Raw genomic sequence first — 20,869 nt, forward strand, 5'->3', positions numbered from 1 at the left:
TACTTAAATAGTGGAGGGGATATTATGTTGCCGTGGGCTCGAACTCTGCAAGAAGTAAAAATTTTTTTTTTGACTAAAACACAACTGGAACCCTAAGTAAGGCATCTGTAAAATTTGAATGAAATTGGTTGCGTAGTTCTCGAGTTTTAGGGATTCACACACACACACACACAGACAGACAGACACACATTCTCATTTTTATATATATAGTTTTTAATGGTGTGACTTGAAGTAGCTAATGCTGTAGCATGTAGAATATTGGGTAAAAAAAACCATTGGATAAAAAATGCCAATGGCTGTCTGTGGAACACGAATCCATGTCTGTAAACATGACAGATGTTCTACCATTATACCATAGCAACCCTTTAAATTTTCTCCATTTTCCATCCAGTTTAGAAGTTTTGTTCTTATCAGCAAAAATTGTTTGTTTTGAGAGATATAAGATAAAACATTTTTAATGGTAAAACTTGAAATAGAGAAAGCTAAATAATTAGTGCATAAAATATTGGGTAAAAAGCTCCTGGTATGGAAAAACTTGAAAAACTTGAAAAATTGCTTGTGAGACATGCATTTCTTACAAGTAAGAACAGTGCTTCTAAATTGGGTGGATAAAACTTTAAGGGTTGTTTTTGTACATTGGTAGAATTTTTATCATGTTTTACAAAATTTGGTTTGACTTTTTCATTCCAAAGGGTGTTTTTCATGCTATTATTTATAGCTTTATCTATTTCTGCCATTAAAAATTATTTATTTCATATTACTTGAAGTTTCTAAATCCTTATGATGTAAGCAATGTTTATCTCTAATATATAAAACAGAGATGTCCGTGTATTCGCTCTTCACGTGAAATCGACTTCACCAAATGCTTCCATACTTGTGATGCATGAATAATTTGACCTTGGATAAATGTTAGTCTCTTCATTTGATTTTTTAAATTAAAAATAAATAATATTGCTTTATATTTATGATCCACTTCTTTAAAAAGGTTCCTCAATGCCAACTTCCGGTATTGACGTAACAACGGCAAAAAGCTTCACTCTATTTTGACGTTTTTGTACCAAAAGCTTACATACTTGTGATGCAATGTCAACTTCCGGTATTGACGTAGCAATGGCAAAAAGCTTCACTCACTATTTTGACGTTTCTGTGTATTCGCTTTTCAAGTGAAATCAACTTCACCAAATGCTTCCATACTTGTGATGCATGAATAATTTGACCTCGGATAAATGTTAGGCTCTTCATATTTATGATTCACTTCTTTAAAAAGGTTCGAAATATTTACTAAGTCCACAAATTTAAACATTCCGTACAAGAGCTTTTATTTATACGACTTTTTCATTTCATGTTTATTTCATTCATTCTTCGCAATATTCTCTCTCTCACTCTCTCTCTCTCTCTCACACACACACACGCACACACAAAGATGTATGCATATTTATGCATGTACGTATACATGACAACAAACCTCTCTCTCTATCATTCTCTCTCTCTGTCACACACACACACACAAACGTCCATTTCATCTGATGTGTGATACTCTGTGCGTGTGTGTGTGTGTGTGTGTGTGTGTGTGTGTGTGCATGTGTGCATGCGTGGGGGGTTCTACAATCGCCATTTATTTCAATTACTCTTGTGAGGATATTCACGTAAATCATTTTTTCATTTAATCCCCATTTTAATTTTCGTAAAAGTTTCCAAGTACCAATGAGGTTTTTGGCGCATCTTCAATTTTCCCATTCATGAGAGGCGCCCAGCCATCATTCATCTGAGAGTCCATCTACAGAATGTCCTCAAATTTCTATACAGCATATTTTGCTTTCTTTCTTCAAGTATATAAGCAGCAATTTCATTCCTGGGCAACACCGGGTGCCTCTGCTAGTACAATATAAAATTAAACCCCCATTTCCACAAAAAAGATTGCTATAAGTTTACTGGGTAGAGATGTTTTATCCCTGTGTTTCAAAGTTAGATGATCTTTGATTTCTATATCATTTCACTTCACTAGATGCACAGACAACTTTTTAATGCAAAGAGAAATGAAAACATTTCATTCTGAAACTCTCAAAGATATTTTGAAAACACTACACTCTAAAAAATTAAAAGCAGCTCAGTTTTCTTTGAATATTTCAAAGATAAAACTTATCTAAAGGCAGCACTGAATTTTTTTCCATAAGTTATTTCAGGTGGCTCAGTGTTTTGCATATTGTTAAAAGAGTTAATTTAGAAACTAAATACTATATAAGATAAAAAAAAAAAAAAAAAAAAATAAGTCAAGTCCATTTCTTACAATGAACTTATTTTGCCACTGTTTGATATTGGTAGGTACTGATGAGAGCATTACGAGATTTCAACATCCCTAAAATTGTGACTGATGATTATCCAGTTTTCATGGGACTTATAAGTGATCTCTTCCCTTCCTTGGATGTACCGCGGAAACGTAACATTGAATTTGAGAAGAATATAAAACAGGCTATATTAGATCAGAAATTGCAACCAGAAGAAAGCTTTGTTCTTAAAGTAAGTATTGAATTTTCTTGTATGTGTCCAATAATTTGAAATGAGTATTATTTCAAACATATTTTCTTAACACCATAGTCATTTTTATAGAAGAATTATATGATTCAGCTATTGCATTTAATTTATCAAGCTAGGAGGTATAAGAAGTGAAGGTAAACCTTGAATGATTTGAACATGATATAGTAAGATATTAAAGTAATTATTTCAAATTATCTTTTAATTCTGATCCTCTACTTTTTGTGTCATTTTTAAAAAAAATAACTATTTTAGTATCATATTTAGTGATCAAGATGCCAATCCATAGTGAGTGTTACAGAGATTGTTTGTATAACTCAAGTAGAACCAGCATTACACAGTATATTTTAAAGCACAGATTATTTGGTTTTGCTTGCATTGGCAAAAGATGTGTGTGCATGCGCATGCACACACACTAGTTTCTACATCATCTCTGTATGCCAAATTCCACTTAGAAGATATTGCTCAGCATGAAGTTATGGTATAAAACACATGCCTAAGACAATGCATTTTAGTAGCATACTCTAAGCCTCAAGATTGTCGAGAAAATTTCTGCACAACTATGTTTGGTACCTCTTGTTACATACACAAAGAAAGACAATATTTGTTTACAGGGAAGGGTAAGGTTTGAAATATAAATAATCATTTGAGAAATTATATAATAGCTGAGGGTTCAACCTACTGGGTTGCCTGGTGATTGCTGTATCCAAGTTGATATTTCATAGCTAGTCTGCTCTCTTTGCTACATTGTAAATGCTATTTCTGGCTAAAACAAGCCAATAACACAGATTAAACATGCTACTCCTGATATGTCATTGCATATCAGGAAATTGGGCTTCAACATATGAAAACTAGAGAGTCAGATCATTAAACCAGAAAATAAAAGCTTTCAGCTTTTACGTCTCTGAAGCAAACCTTTTCATTTGAAGGATATATGGTTTCAGCCATCATATCAATATCACAGATTTGTTAGAACACAAATTTGGAAGATTTCATAGCTGTTACTAGAAAAATAAAACGTCTTTAGAAATATTTATGCCATTGAATATAGATTGTAATACATGTATAATGATCCTAGAAATACCCCTTTCTCAAACAAAATGCAGAAAGATAGGAAATGAACAGTTATCCACAAACAGAACATTATCGTATTGTATAGAATAAATTGGTATGTATGAAAGCAACTATTCAGTATTGCAAACTAACAAAGCTACACCAATCCATGTACTATGAAAAGTTAAGAGTGTAAAACAGACCCAGTACAGTTGACAATGAGATAAATATGAGGTGGTATCAAAAAGTTCCCGGACTAGTTATGTTGAATAAAAATAACTTACTTACCTAAGTTTTAACATTATCTCCTTCAAAATAGTCACCTAATGCAGCAATACATCAGCCCCAGCGTTCTTAGCACTTTTGCAATCTGGCCTCAAAGTCATTTTCTATAAGTGAGTCAAAGACCTTCAGCAATCCACTCTTGATCTTGACAACAGTGTTAAAACAGTGACCTTTAAGCTGCATTTTCATCTTGGGAAGAGATGGAAGTCTACAGATGCTAAATCTGATGAATAGAGTATGTACGGAAGTGATACCATGTTGATTTTGGTGAGAAATTCACGAGTGAGGAGAGCTTGGTAAAAGGGTGTGTTGTCATTATGAAGAATCCAATTTCTTATGCTCCACAGATCCAGTCGCTTTCACTGAATGTCCTCTTGCAGTAGAACTCTTGATTGACAGTCTGGCTCTGGGGGATAATTCTCAATGCACAATACCATAGATGTCAAAAAAGACGATGACTATGCTCTTGATTGAGCTATGACTCTATCATGCCTTCTTCAGTCATGGAGTTGAAGGTCTTTTCCATTGTGATGACTGCTGCTTTGTCTTAGAGTCATACCTGTAGATCCAACTCACATCATCAGTGATGATCCTCAACATGAGGAATGGGTCATCAGTGGCACACTGATGGAGATCTTAACAGATTTTGATGCAGTGTTCTTTTTGCTCAGTAGTCAGCAGGCTGGGGACAAACTTGGTAGAGACACAATGCATGTTCAATTCAAATGTTAGGATTGTCTGCACAGACCCATACGATAGACCAACTTCATCAGCAATATCATTGATTGTCCTCTGATGAACCTCATGCACAAGCTAATGAATTTTCTCCACATTTTTGGGAGTGACGCTCATAGCAGGTCTTCCAGATCGCTCATTGTCTTCCAGGGATGTTCTTCCACTTTTGGAGTGCCCATGCTACTTGAAACATTGTGTACAACCCATTGCCTCATTGCCGTAAGCTTGCTGAAGTATGCCCAATATTTCTGTTGAAGATTTCCCAAAGATAACGCAAAAGTTCACCTTGGCTCTTTGTTCCAACTTCCTGTCCATGACAAAATTGCAGACTACAGTATATACATGATCACAAAAACACAAATTTCATGACTTTCAAAGTAAAAACAGCGATGACACTTGGCACACTGCCTCATGAAGGTCACTGCTAGCTCTCACTGCACAAGCAACTGTGTGCTGCCACCTGTTGGTGTGCTACAGAACTTTTTGATACCACCTTGTATCTTGCAGAGGAAGATGTAAGACAAATAAAAATACAGATAGACTATCATTACAATACATTGAGACATAAAGAATTGATGTATACAGATCAAGGAATAAATCCATAGTAACTAAGCTCAGTTAATGAAAGGCTATTTCATTCCATTAAATCCATATGGGATCCACTTGCATATTTATATATAAATCAACTGAAATGATCTTTAAGAGCAACATATTTGGCATAAAACAGAAAAACATAAATTTTGTAAGTAGTTTATACTATAATTAGTTCATACTACATAAATAATTCATATTATAATTTTATAAATAGTTCATTGTATTCATTAAGTTACACACCACCAAATTTATAATTACATAAGGAGACATAATTTTAATTTGATTATTTTTAATCAAATAAATTTAAAAAGAATGCTTACCCAAATCATCAGGAATCAGAAAACTGTTTATCAGAAAACTGTTACATGAGACAGAGAGAAAAAGATACCCAGAAGAAGTAAAAGTGAAAAATTAAGTTAGACAAAAAAAATAAAAGAAATGTAATTATGTAAGTAAATATATATATATATATATATATCATTATCACCATCGTTTAATGTTTGCCTTTCATGCAGGAGTGGGTTGGACAGTTTGACAGAAGCTAGCCGAGTAGAAGACTACCTCAGGCTACTGTGTCTGTTTTGATAGGGTTTTTATGCCTGGATGCCTTTCCTAACATCAACCACTCTGCAGAGTGGACTGAATGCTTTTTACATGGTACCAGCACAGGCAAGGTTAGTTTTGGTTTGGATTTTACAGCTGGATGGCTTTCCAAAATGTCAACCACTTTGCAGTGTTGACTGGATACTTTTTATGTGGCACCAGCACTGGCAGGATCACTAAGTAACTTGCAAGACAAAGAATTTTGAGAGGGGAAGGGGCATTGGAAGAGGGTTTTTTTTATGTCAGATGATGTAAGGCGAGAAGCAGAAACAAGTGTCTTGTTATAGAGGAGGGGGCTTTAGAGGAGGTGATCTTGTGTCAGATGATGAAAGATTAGGGTGTGACAGAGAGGCAGAAACTTGTGTCTTGCTATAGAGGAGGTACATGGTTACCTGGCCAGAGAAAGAGAGAAGTGACAGAAGATGAAGAGAGAGAGAGAGAGTGAAAGGAAGAGAGAGTGAGTGGGTGAGAGATAGGTACAAGAAAAAGGACAGAAACAGGTATGCTGGTGTAAAGGAGATACTTAGTTACCTAGCAAGAGAAGAGAGAAAGAGAGAGAGAGTTATCAAGAATGAGGGTAGAAACTGCTGTAGAGGAGATACATGGCTACCCAACCAGAGGGAAGAGCAAGGGAAAGAGAAAGAGAGTGAGAAACAGCAAAAGTGCAAGAGAGCAGGAGAGAGATGGTGAAGTGCTAAAGTATACTCACAAGTAACAGAGATCAGAGCCTAGGTGGACTGGTAGAGTAAGGAAGAGAGAGATAAATGGTGGCAATTGCCAGGGCATGCCCTCAAGGTACGGAGGTCATAATATATGCAGCCAGGTATTGCCAAGAAGGTGAAGTAGGGAGTGAGAATTGCAGTAACTTGTAGGAACCTGGGTATATAGAGGGGGAGGGGAGAGCAGCAATACAGTGAGCAGGCAGTGAGGGCAGAGATGGGGAGTAGGAGATAATAATGTTTGTAGAGGAAATGTGAGGAAGAAAAGATGCAGTTTAGAAGAGGAGATGTAGTTTGGTTTCTTGGGGTAAGGTGCTTATTGTTCCTGCACACCTGCTACATATGAAAGTGACCTTATCTGTTAATCTACTTGTGATTCCACTGCATCTCTTATGTGTTTATAGCTTACACTGGGTGCAGCGAATGGAATTACTTCCTACTCTTTTCCCACATATTGAGTAGGGCCATTTACCTTACAGAATAGACTAAACAGAGCAGGAGGGTACACATGGATGAAAAAGGTTGCTGAAGAAATCACAAATGTGTGACGAAAGGTTTCTGGACAATGGTCATAAGATAAAATAAGAACTGTAATAAACAAGTGAAGAACAAATATACAGTGTGTATGTGTTTATTTGGGGGGAAAAAAAAACCCATCCTGAAATATAACAATATCTGTTTCAACACACGGTTTCATATGAGGAATCTTGCAACACAAATTCATAAATGTAATGGGACACAACACTTCTAGTACTTACTTTCGCTGCTGTGGGTGTGTCTTCTCTAGAAACTCATATCACCTGACATCTCAGTCCATTGTCCTTTCCTCCATTCTGAGATCAATCCTCACCACTTTATCCCATGTCTTCCTGGGTCTCCCTCTTCAACAGGTACCATCCACTTCCAGTGACAGGCACTTCTTTATACAGCTGTCTTTACTCATACACATCACATTCTTCTCTCCTGCCTGCCAGATTTAATTCATCTTATGCATATATATATACTAGCAGTGATACCCATTGTTGATAAGGTAATTTTACTGTTTCTCAGGCCGAGAAGCTAGAAAAATGGGTATATCATATGGAACACTAGCTTCACAGAACCCAGTTGACTGCAATGGCACTGAAAAGGCTGCAGGTCAAGTGAAACATCACTGTTCATATAGGAAAAGCACTGCATATCTTGCGTTTGTTTGGTGTTTGTTTTTTGATGGTCTTTTTTTTGGTAGACATTTTTTTAATTAGGAATATCAGTAAGTAATAGTGAAATTATAAATGCTGTGTCCTGTCAATGTTAGTGTTGAAATTCCGATGCTATATTACAAGAATGGAAGGCAAGGCAACAGTAAGTAATAGTCCAATGAAATTACAAATGCTGTGTCCTGTCAGCCAGATTTAGGTTTACTTGTCCTGTATGTGTGTATTATATAAGAGGAAAATATGTAATAGTTGAAGTAGAAAAAAGATGAATTTCATATACAAACTTCTGCGTTCTTCAAGTTGCAATCCAGCAACTTTTAGTGATTGGCCCTGACTTTTGTTAATGCTCATGGTAGAAAAAAGTGGAATAGGAATCTGTAAGGGCTTAAATTTGAATGGAACATTAGATGATACAGCTGGTGTGCAAGGAACGAAGATGGTGTTGCATTTATCACAACCAGTGAGAATATTTTCCTCAATGGACAGAATCTCTCTTTTATACATATATGTATAGATAATCATCATCATTTAACGTCCGTGTTCCATGCTAGCATGGATGGGATGGTACAACAAGAGCCGGCCAGGCCGAAGCCTGCACCAAACTTCTGTGACTGTTTTGACAGGATTTTTACAGCTGGATGCCCTTCCTAAGACCAACCACTCAGCAGATATATACATATATAAAATGTAGTCATTGGTCGGCAAGAAAGTTACCTTTGGTTTCACAATATAGGTGACTGATCAGATGTGCTGGCTGTAGGAACACAATCTCTTTACTAATGGAGGTGAAAATACAGACTTGTACAGCTTGATAGGAGAAAAACACCTGAAATGAAATATTTTCAGTGTAAACCTTTTCTGGGAGAGATGGAGTTACCTACCTTCCAACGGCTTCAGTTGCATTCAAAAAGTATCAGTTTATGTACATTTTCCGTACACTAGTCAGCAGGCAGAGAAGCCCACATTAAGGTTTCCACTTATAAGAAATTTTGCTTCAGGTGTGCACCACCAAGCTGACCAAGGCTGTATTTTTACCCCGTTTGGTAAAGAGGTTATGTACCAGCAAATCTGATTGATTGCTTATATTGCTATGTACAATAATAAATGTGAAACCAGTGATGACTTTCTGACTGGTCGCAACCAATGTCTACATAAAATATGATTGGCTGGTCAGAAAAATTGTTTTAGAGTGTGCTTCTTTCAGATTTAAGAACAGCTGACTGAATATATGTGTGTGTGTGTGTGTGTGTGTGTATATAAATAGAGAGAGAGGTATGTAAGTATGTGTGTGTGTGTCTGTGTATGTATATATATATATATATATATATATATATATATATATATATATAGAGAGAGAGAGAGAGAGAGAGATAATCAAAGTTAAGGGTACTGAAAAACAGTACCTACACACTAGAGATAGACATCAAATGACTCTAAAAACCACTTCAAATTAGACTCCATTAGCATAAGGTTGAAAGCAAGCAACTGAAAACAGAGATTTAGTAAAATTTTGAGATTAATTCTAGATCATCCAATTTCGGATTTAGTAATAGAAATTACTTTACCGTCATCAGTAGAATATACTAGAAGTACATGAATATAAATATATATACATACCCATACAAATACATTCTTATATATACAAATATATATATCCACACATATATATATACATATATTCACACATATATATGAGGCAAATTTGATTATTCATCTCAACCATGTGCGTATTTGATTAAGATAATACCGCAGTAAGGCCACTGATAAGATCATTAGATTTTATCCTTAATTATGTATGTGTATGTATATATATGGTAAATAAAAGACGGAAGATGGAATATATGAGAATTTATTATTAATCACAACAATTGTTTCGATACATCTGACATCAAGCCTTCACAGGTGGGATGCTTAACAACTGGTTCAGGAGCATCTGGCAGTGCAGATGAGTCTCATTGGGTGATAAATAGACACAAATCATTAAGATAACAGTTCCGCAATATATCTTCTCATTTTGTAGAAAGAAAAGCAGCAAAATGAAGGAAATATCTTTATTTACATAAAAGATCAAAAATAAATCACAGATGCAAAAAATACTTTTCTCCTGTATTGTGTGATCATTTCTTTTTTGCATCTGTGATCTTATTTTTGATCTTCTATGTAAATGAAGATATTTCCTTCATTTTGCTGCTTTTCTTTCTATGAAATGAGAAGAAACATTGTGGAACTTATTTTAACACGTTTTGTCTATTTATCACCTGATGAGACACATCTACACCACCTGATGCTACTGAACCAGTTGTTAAGTATCCCACCCATGAGGGATCGCTGTCAGATGTGTCAAAACAATTGTTGTGATTGATAATAAATTCTCATATATTCCATCTGTCTTTCATTTGCCATATACATAATGAACACTGTGAAAGTGACCTTGCTTTATCAGTAATCTACCAGGTGTAAGCCATTCGTTTTATTATCTAATATATATATACATACATATATATATATATATATATATATATATATATATATATATATATATATATATATATTTATATAAAGTTAATTGCAGAATAAAACCGTTAGGTCATCGGCTCAAAAAGCCACAGCCCACCAATGACCACATATAAGAAGTACAGCATAAACCACAAAACCAAATTAGCAAAGGGAAGTAAAAAATTTTATACATAAGAATAATAAAATCGATAAAAAATATAATAGAATAACATAAATAAATAAACTGCGACTAAAAAGTTGATTAAAAATATTATAGACCGGTACAGATATAGTGGAATAAAAATATATATATATAGAAAAAAATAATATAGAGAAAAAATAATACATAGGGAAACGTAGTAAAATAGTTCATTCGTTGAGGTTAATAGCTAATAAAAGAGGTTTAAGTTTAAATTGTACGAAAGTTCATTACTTCCCTCATGACAGCAAATTTAGCAGGTAAAATCTAATTTCGTAATTCATACACAGGAATACTGAAGTACACGGGACGACATAATAACAGAACATCCAATGTGTAACAAAGTAAAATCCATATTTCACCATCAGTGTTATTTAAGTCTCAGAAAATCAAGGCACACAAGTCGATACATTAAACCAACATCCAGCAGGTAACATCGGTAAAGTCAAACCATGTTTTAACATCATTTACAATGGATTACAAATATAGGTCGGAATACAAACATGAAGCACCTATGGCCATTTCAGGGGTATATCACCGTATTTCAGATGTGGAAACAAAGCCTGGAATCTAAAGGCTTTAGGGTTAATTTAGCAAAGACCAAAAGCCTAGTAAGTAGGAAAATGGACAAATCACAAATCCTTTCTGAGAGATCACCCTGCTCAGTATGTAAGAAAGGGTGTTGGTAGAAACTCCGTACATTGTACCCAGTGCAAACTTTGGATGCATAAGAGGTGCAGCAGTATGAATGGAAGATTAGTGGAGAATATAGTCATTGTGTGTGACAAATGTGCAGGTACAATAAACACTAAAAATATGCAGCCAATTGACTCCTTCAAATGCTTGGGAGGTCATTAGTAGTAGTAGATAGCTTCTGCTACCTAGGAGGCCAAGTTAGCAGTTGGGGAGGGAGTTCTGAAAGTGTAATTGCTAGGATAAGAATGGGCTGTCTGATTGTATGATGCCTGTGTATGTACAGCTATGTTACATGGCAGTGAAAGGTGGCCTTATACTGCAGAGGACTTGCAAAGGCTTGAAAGAAATGAAGCTAGCATGCTTTGCTGGATGGGTAATGTCAGTGTCCATGCATGACAGAGTGTTTATTATTTAAGAGGAAAACTGGGTATAAGAGGCATCAGATGTTGTGTGCAAGAGAGAAGATTGCGCTGGTTTGGTCATGTGATGTGTATGGATGAGGACAGCTGCATAAAGAAGGACTGAGCTCTTATTGTGGAGGGTACCTTTGGAAAGAGTAAACCCAGGAAGATGCAAGACAAAGTGTTGAGAAAGGCTCTTCAGATGCTGGGCCTCACTGTTGAAATGACTGGGAAATATAGTGATTTGCTGTACTTGATAAGACACATCATGCTAAGTGAAATTACTGTCTTCCACACGTACAGGCTTGTCATTTCAGGTGTCAGTGCCACTTAAAAAGCACCCATGCTGATGCTGTGTTAATGCATCCAAGTCGGTGTTGTATAAACACACCTGTACTGGTGGCACATAAATGGCACCCAACACACTTTGTTAAGTGGTTGGCATTAGAAAGGGCGTCCAGCCATAGAAACCATACCTCAACAGACAGCTGGGGTCTGGACAGCTCCATGTCAAGCTGTCCACCCCATGCCAACATGGAAAGCAAATGTTAATTGATGATGATGATATATATATATATATGTATATATATATATATATATATATATATATATATATATATATATATATATATATATATATATATATATAGATAGATAGATAGATAGATAGATAGATAGATAGCTAGATAGATGTATTTATATATTTATATGCATGTGTATCTGTCTGTGTATTATCAATATATTTAGGGTTTTCTCTTTTTTCTTTTCAGTGTTTTTTCTTTGTCTTGTAATTAAATTAGTAACAGTTTACTGATTACAGTTCTCTATGATTTGGGTTAACATTGTTTTAAATCTGAATGTAACAGTTGAATACAATTTAATTATGAACTACATGTGAAATCTATGTTTTTCTGTTCTTATACTAACTATGTGAAGAGGCAGATAGACTGATAGTTTTTGAAACAATTTTGTGACTACACAAGAGATGCCTATAAATAACTGTGTAAACCAAAAAACAGATATACAATGTTAAAGAGAGGAATAAGGTTTAATTTGATGATAGTTTTACTATTATGATTTTGCTTTTAAATTAAAACAAGAAAAATATCCAATTGCAGGTGGTTCAACTTCAAGAACTATTTGATGTCAGGCATTCTGTATTTATTATTGGGAAACCTGGGACTGGCAAAAGTAAAGTCTGGAATAGTCTGCTGCAGACAAATCGCAATCAGCAGTTAAAACCTATAGCCATAGATTTAGATCCAAAAGCAGTAACGAATGATGAACTCTTTGGTGTCATTAACCCAGCAACACGAGAATGGAAAGATGGTAAATGAATCTCTGTTAAGCATACATTTCAGTTTAATTTATATTCTTTAGTCATTTTTTTTTTTCACTTTACTGATATATAATAAAATTACTCTCTTTCACTGCTCCCTCTTTGATATATGCATATGTATGTATGCATTTATAATGGATATGCATGTATTTACATATGTGGGGACAGCAAACTTCATTTATGTATATGTCTTTTTACACACAAGTTAATGTGTCTGCTTGTAAGTATACTATAATTTTCAAGAACACAATTGCAGTGTGGAAGGTGTTTATAAGCCATTTAAGAAACACACAAACACCGTTAGATTCACTTCAACATTTAAATTTAATTTGCCAAAATATTTTCGTCGCTGCAGTATTGGATATTTGTCAGTGAACAGGTCGCAGTCTCGAAGTGACGAAAATATTTTGGCAAATTAAATTTAAATGTTGAAGTGAATCTAACGGATTTTGTGTGTTTTTTAAATGGCTTATAAACACCTGCCACGCTGCAATTGTTTTCGTTCCAGCACACAATCTCAGATCAGGTCGCATGCTATGCAAGTACATCTCCGTAATTTTCAAGAAGTTAAACAGTATATAATCATTATCATCATCATTTAACGTCTGTTTTCCATGTTAGCATGGGTTGGATGGTTTGACTGGAGACTGGCAAGCCAGGAGGCTGCACCAGGCTCCAATCTGATCTGGCAAGGTTTCTACAGCTGGATGCCTTTCCTAAAACCAACCATTCTGAGAGTGTAGTAGGTGGTTTTTACATGCCACTGGCATGGGAGCCAGTCAGGCGGGACTGGCATCGACCACATTTGGATGGTGCTTTTTATGTGCCACCGGCACAGTAGCCAGTTGGAGTGGGGTGGGGGGCTGGCATCGACCACATTTGGATGGTGCTTTTTACGTGTTACTAGCATGGGGAACTTGTCAGGTGGCACTGGTATGAATGGAACTAGTCAGGTGACACACACATGAATTGTGCTTATTGCATGCCACCAGCATGGGAGCCAGTCAGGCGGCACTAGCATTGGCCACAACTACAATTTCCATTTGATTTTGATTTACTTGACTCAATAGGTCTCCTCAAGCACAGCATGTTGCCTGACGCTCCAAAGGTACTTTTTTAAGTGGGCTGGTTATGCGACACTGGTGTTTTTGCAACATTGACTCTAAGGCCCTTCAATTCTAAACTTTGCTTCCACACTTGCCTTACCAGAGACAGAGTGTGCTTCTCCCTGGCATATACTGGTGTGTATGCATGTGTGCATATGGACATGTGTACATATGTATGGGGTCATCGTGCATGTGCAAATCCATGAGCCTGTGTGTGTACAAATAACCTAGTGCGTGTGTTGTGTGGGGTGATGTGCACTTCGTGTATTTGTGTGTGTGTGTGTGTGTGTGTGTCTGTGTGTGTGTGTGTGCATGTGTAAATGCTTGTGTGTAACAGTTGATGTCTGCTTGTTTGGGTGTTTGTGTGTGTGTATGTGAGCTTATAGTGTACAAGTATAATGTATGTGTTTATGTGCAAAAGTTGTATGTATTTATGTGTGTGTGTATATTGTCTGTGTTCAGGCATGTTGTGTGCATGGGCACTGTGTGTGCTTTTTGAAGTGATTACTGTGTGTTGTGGGGGAATGCACAGAGATGTGAGGTGGGATGGGGATGACAAGAGTTAAGGGTTGGGAGGTATTGGGTGCTAGTGTGTGAATGCATGTGCATGTGATCATGTGTGGGATTGTGCATAATGGTGTGTGTACTGAATTGAACAGTGTGTAAGGGTGTTCATATAGTGGTGTATGTGGTGAGAATATTGGAGAATATGTGTGAGTGTGTTCATAATGGTGTGTGGTGTGGATACTGGGATATGTTGGGTGCTAGTGTGTATGGAGTGGGAAGGTGTGTGATGTGAGTACTGAGTTGAACAGTGTGTATGGGTGTTTGTATAGTGGTATGTGTGAGGTGAGGGTGCAGGTGGAGTGGAGGGGAGTTGAAGGTGGGTGGTGTGGGGGGTTGGTGTTAGAGAAAGAAAGTGGTTAATTATGGTCATAAGGAGCAATGAGACAAAGGGAGAAGATTAATTTATGTTCATGTTGGAGATGGGAGTCTGGGTGGCTCCTATGCAGAGGCAGTCCAAACACAGACAGATATTGTAGTGAATGATGGGTTGAGCAGAAATGGCACAAGACAGGAGTGTCATTGCCAATTCTGTTATGTTCTTTTACTTGTTTTAGTCAAAGAAATCGACCCCAGGACTTATTCTTTGTAAGCTTAGGACTTATTCTATTGGTATCTTTTGCTGAACTGCTAAGTTATGGGGGTCATAAACACATCAGCATCGGTTGTCGACAATGCGAGGGGACAACACAGACACACACACACACACATAAATATATATATATGCACACACACAACAGACTTCTTTCAGTTCCCATCTGTCAAATCCACTCTCAAAGCTTTGGTCAGCCTGAGGCTATTGTAGAAGAAATTTAGTTCCTAAATAAAGTTAAACCCTACAAGTGGACGGTGAGGGGTACACATAGTGGGACTGAATCCAAAACCATGTAGTTGGAAAGCAAGCTCCTTACTACACAGCCATGCCTGTGTGCATATATATATATATATATATATATATATAGGTGAGAAAGTTGGTATGTGAAAGCACGTGGTTGGATGTATAAAAGATAATAAGAGTGAAAAAACTACAGAAGGCTTGTGTTACATGGTTAAAGTATATATATATATATATATATATATATATATATATATATATATATATATATATATATATATATATATATATATAGGTGAGAAAGTTGGTATGTGAAAGCACGTGGTTGGATGTATAAAAGATAATAAGAGTGAAAAAACTACAGAAGGCTTGTGTTACATGGTTAAAGTATATATATATATATATATATATATATATATATATATATATATATGTATATATATATATATATATATATATATATATATATATATATAAAAACAAAATGCAGATAGAGAAAATCACATCCTTAATTGGAGAATTCCCTTTACAAAGCTGACAATTGTTTCTGTTTTGTCAATATATTTAGATATAAAAAATAGCATAGAAATTTATATATTCAAAAATACATGTTATCACATATCAAGCCGATCCAAAATTAGTGGAATTCAAAGTGAGCTAAGGAAATATTTCCAGTACACGAATGCATACAGAAAGAAAGTTAAGAAAAAATATAATCTAAGAAAAGCTATTTTTGGATTCAACTCTTGGTGACGTCAGTGGATAATGGAAAAATAATAAATTAACATGAATTCTACATTACAACCATTAGAAACAGATTCTACATCACAACAATTACTTATTTATTACGTATAGTGAACTATTAAAGATAAATTATGCTTATTATATATAACATATGAAAAGCAATTATAATTAAAAATTGAAATATTTAGATGCCTTCAGAAATCTGTGACATTTCATTGTAAAATTCCCAGGTGTAGACATGGCTTCATGCTAAGAAGCTTGCTTCCCAACCACATGGTTCCAGGTTCAGTCCCACTGTGTGGCACCTTGGGTAAGTGTCTTCTTCTATAGCCTCTGACCAACCGAAGCCTTGTGAGTGGATTTGGTAGACAGAAACTGAGAGAAGCCTGTCATGTATATATATATATATCTATATATGTGTGTGTTTGTTTGCCCATCACCACTTGACAGCTGGTGTTGGTGTGTTTATGTCCCCATAACTTAACAGTTCAGCAAAAGAAACTGAAAGAATAATTACTTGGATTTAAAATAAGTCCTGGGGTTGATTTGTTCAACTAAAAAAGCCTTCAAGGTGGTGCTCCAGCATGGCCACAGTCAAATGACTGAAGTAAGTAAATAGATAAAAGAAAAAGAAATTCTTCAAGACAAACATCACATGTAGAATTGCCAATGTTGTATGATGGTGCATAACTAATAATGAACCACTTTAAGGGATTGTATTTTTTTTTGTTCTCTTATTATTGTTATTATTATTATTGTAGTCATGGCCTTAACCATAGTCATGGCTAATTCCAGTGTTGCATACCTGGCACTCATGCTAGTGGCACGTAAAAAACACCCTTCAAGCTTTGGGCCTTACGGAAGCAGTGACAAATGACCTTCCAGAGATGGATTTATGCTTTTTGATAATATATTCTTCTTCAGTATTTAGTTTTTTACCAATCACATTTGTATCATTATTCTTTTTGCATTTATTTAGCCTAGTTAAAGAAGACTGCTTGATTTATTTCTGTCTTTATTTTTATTGCACTCACTATCAGGTTCCAACTTATTCAATATTCCATCCAGTAATTTTATTATTATCTTGATTCTGAATGTAGTAAATCTTGTCTTTATATCCAGCCTCAGATAATGCATGGTCATAGTAATTTTGATTTTGTTTAAATACATCATCGTTAGCCAAAAGCTTCAAAATACAAGTAGGCATATTTTTAATGATAGAATTTATGATGTTTCTTGAATGATTAGAATTTTTATTCACATAGCTCATTTGGTTTATGATATGGTTGGTATAGTTTAATATGATATGGTTAGTATAGTTTAATATTTAAATCCAGAGTAACATCAAGGCAGTTAACCTTAGTATAATCATTTTCTATCAAAAGGTATAACAAGAGACTGAGATTCCTGGCAGCTTGCTGTGCTTGAAAAAACACATCAAGCTAAGTAAAAGCATGGTTGTCCTTGCATACAGGCTGATCCACTGCATCCTTCTCCAGCTGAGCATTCCTAACCTTGTGAACCTGTGTGTGCTGGTGCCATGTGAAAAACATCTGGACCAATGCCACGTAAATGCACCTATACTGGTGCTGCATAATATTACCCAATACACTCTGTAAAGTGGTTGGCATTAGGAAGGGTATCCAACCATAGAAACCATGCCAAAACAGACATGGAGCCTAGGCAGGTCTTCTGCTGGCCAGCTCCTGTCAAACCGTTCAACCCATGCCAGCATGGAAAATAGACATTAAATGATCAAAAATTTATAGAATTTGAAATGATTTTTTCAAGACTTTTCTAAATTAACCTTATTAGATCTATTTAGGGGGTGGATTATATAGAGATGTGCAGTTAGTTTTCATTTCCAACCAAAAACTAGAGTAGTGATTATTCAATCTTGCCTTGAAGCTTGTATTGTATCACTAACATACACAAACCTAGATTTATCCATGAAGACTAAGCATTTATACACAATATTCTTGGTGAAACATTTATAATCTAAAGAACCAGAGGCAAGGTGTCTGCAGCTGCATAGTTTTATAGTGAATATGATAGGGGAAGTTGTAGGGTTTCCTCAACCTGATGTTAACCAAGTTTGATAGGGGGTCAATGTTCTAGTGTTATGGGGTGTGGTGATGGTAGTAGTGCGGGAGTTATCCAATGATGTAATTTATTTTAGTTGTCATATGGGACATCTCCACCATTCACTACTTTGGTAATTGGCATTGCCTGATCTTTGTGTTAGTTGTGAGTAGTGAACGATGCAACTAATCTAGTGTTAGTGGATTAGATGTCTGCTCCAGTTTGAGGGTTAGAAATTGTGGGGTTACTAAGTAAGAATTGGGTATTAACTAGTGCTCTATTTACATTATTACTGCTACTCACATCTGATTTAGTATCTTTCTATTGTGAAAGCAATGAATGATCCTGGCTATGTGAGATGTGGTGGAGGAAGACAATTTAATAAGCTTGTGGGTTGAAGATTTTCCTAAATGTGCTAGATCTAGGAAAGTGCTTTTCTAACAGTGAAAAGAAAAGTTTAGGTAGCTTACTTTGGACATTAAGGGCAAAGGGAATGTGTAAATCCTGATTATATCATGCATTCTTGTACATCTGCTTCATTTTAAGGGCTTACCACCATATCCCTTCAGGTGAGATGGCAAAAATTGATGTGAGTGCCTATGGGCAGCTTGTTGAGCAGGCTTGTCATGATAGTTAATTTGAGGGGAATAAGGGAAGGGTTTACTATGGGGTGGTAGGAGGAAACCAGAGACAGAGATATCCGCAGGGCCAGGTTCAAGGGGGTGGGAAGAGTCACTCCATACAGGAATATATCTAATTGGGTTCTTATAACTAGCTCAATTTAGTGCACTGTTATAATATTCAGTATATTGATTGAATATTTCTTTATTGGCCGATAGAGAGGAAATTCTATAGGACACACTGACTATGATAGATTTATAGTTCCTCACATGTTTTGTGACAGGCATGGAAGGAGTCATTTTGGAGATCTGATGTGACATTCAGGAAATCAGCAGTTTTAAGGTTGGAGGTAAAGGAGACATCAAGGCCTTTGTTCTTGAAGAATGATCTAATTCTTTATATATATTGCTTGATTTTCCTCCTATTACATCACTGGACCACAAATAGTGTCATCCCATTGTCTCACCATTGGAAATACAGGGGAAGAGATCATGGAGACAGTGGAGTAAGCAACATCCCATAAGGTCAGTCACCTGGTCCAAGTCACTAGACCCCATTAGGATGTCAAAGTAATTGGGGGTATCCTTGTGGGCCCATAGTTTTACATCAAACTTGATACCAGTTCAGTGGACTGCTAGAATTATATCCACATCTTTTCTAGTGAAGTTGGGATTTTTAAGGGTGAAGATTAGAGCTTTATTAAGCAGAATAGGTGAAATGCTAGAATAATACTGGTCTATAAAGTGGTGAGCTGGCAGAATTGTTACCATGCTGGGCAAAATGCTTAGTGATATTGCATCTGTTTTTACATTCTGAGTTCAAATTCTGTCGAGGTCGACTTTGTCTTTCATCCTTTTGGAGTCAATAAAATAAGTACTAGTTGAGTACCAGGGTTGATGTAATCAACTTACCCCATACTCCCAAATTGTTAGCCTTGTGTCAAAATTTCAAACCAATAATAATAGTTTATATAAACTTGAATGAATTTATATATATTCTTATGGGATAAGAATTTAAACCATTGGATAACCTTCATTCTGTTAGATCAGAGGTTTAACAGAATCTTAGAATGAAGGTAGGGTAATACTTTATCAATGACTTTGCTTATTCTAACTTAGAGATAAGTGAGGTGAAGAGAAGGGTTTGCAACAAAATTATCTTTGTGGTGGTTTAAGTTAATGTGGGGGTGGTCTGGGATCAAATGGTTCAGTCTTATTCTTCAGACTGAGATTAAAAACTAAATCACAAATCCTTTGGTTAATTTCTTTTAAAACAGAATCTGATACCATTTTGTAGCTGCTTGAGCTCAAGTTTCTGGTATCCAGTGGTACACTACATAGGTTTCCAGTTTTATCTGTGTGGACAAGAATTCTATTGTACTTCTTATGTTTCCTAATCAAGTTGTAAATTTTCATCAGGTGAGGGTTGAGCACATGGTTCCTAGGTTTAAACTTTGTATTCCTTATTAAACTAATTAAATCCTTCTTGAAATTATCCAGATTGCTGTTAGGAAAGGGTTTTTCCAAGATCTAAATTCATTGAGGGAGGCTTGGTGATTACTGTTTTCAGGATTTATAGAAGAATTGTTACCAAAGAAGAAGGCCTTCCACCTGATATGGTGAATCGGTTCATTTGTGCTATGAATCATAAGACTCATATACTTGTTTTTATTTGTTAAAGAGATATCCTTAAACAACAGGTTCAACTTGAGTTTATTGCATTCCTGTGGCTTCCACACTGTTAGTATTCTCAAGAGTTGGAACAAAATTTCAGTATATAAATATGATTCAGGGATCTGAGTGTAGGAAGTTTATAAGTTTCAAGTGATAGGCAACTGGTGTAGAGAACAAAAGTGGACAGTCTATGATAAGATAACAATCCTTCACCATTAATTTTTTGTCATTCTCCTATTATCCTACGATATGCTTGGTACTATATTATGATGCAATGCACTGTGAGGTGTGCAGTATTATTTCAGGACACCTTCCACCAAATTTCAAGCAGGGGTATAACAAAAGTTTTCCATTATGATTTGGGTTTAAATTAATGAATAAGATTAATATTTA

The 20,869-nt window shown here is 35.7% G+C and overlaps 1 protein-coding gene across 1 annotated transcript in view; it reads left to right on the forward strand.

Annotated features, from left to right (window-relative positions):
• Positions 1-20,869, forward strand: part of LOC106876453 (dynein beta chain, ciliary) — an 855,334-nt gene that overhangs the window by 518,437 nt on the left and 316,028 nt on the right. Inside the window, exons 32-33 of the mRNA XM_089350837.1 lie at positions 2,323-2,517; positions 12,631-12,841. Of these exons, the coding sequence (XP_089206963.1) occupies positions 2,323-2,517; positions 12,631-12,841 (406 nt within the window). The remainder of the gene's footprint in view (positions 1-2,322; positions 2,518-12,630; positions 12,842-20,869) is intronic.

Source organism: Octopus bimaculoides, chromosome 1 (genome assembly GCF_046866305.1).
Source record: "Octopus bimaculoides isolate indiv1 chromosome 1, ASM4686630v1, whole genome shotgun sequence".
Taxonomy (NCBI): Eukaryota; Metazoa; Mollusca; class Cephalopoda; order Octopoda; family Octopodidae; genus Octopus; species Octopus bimaculoides.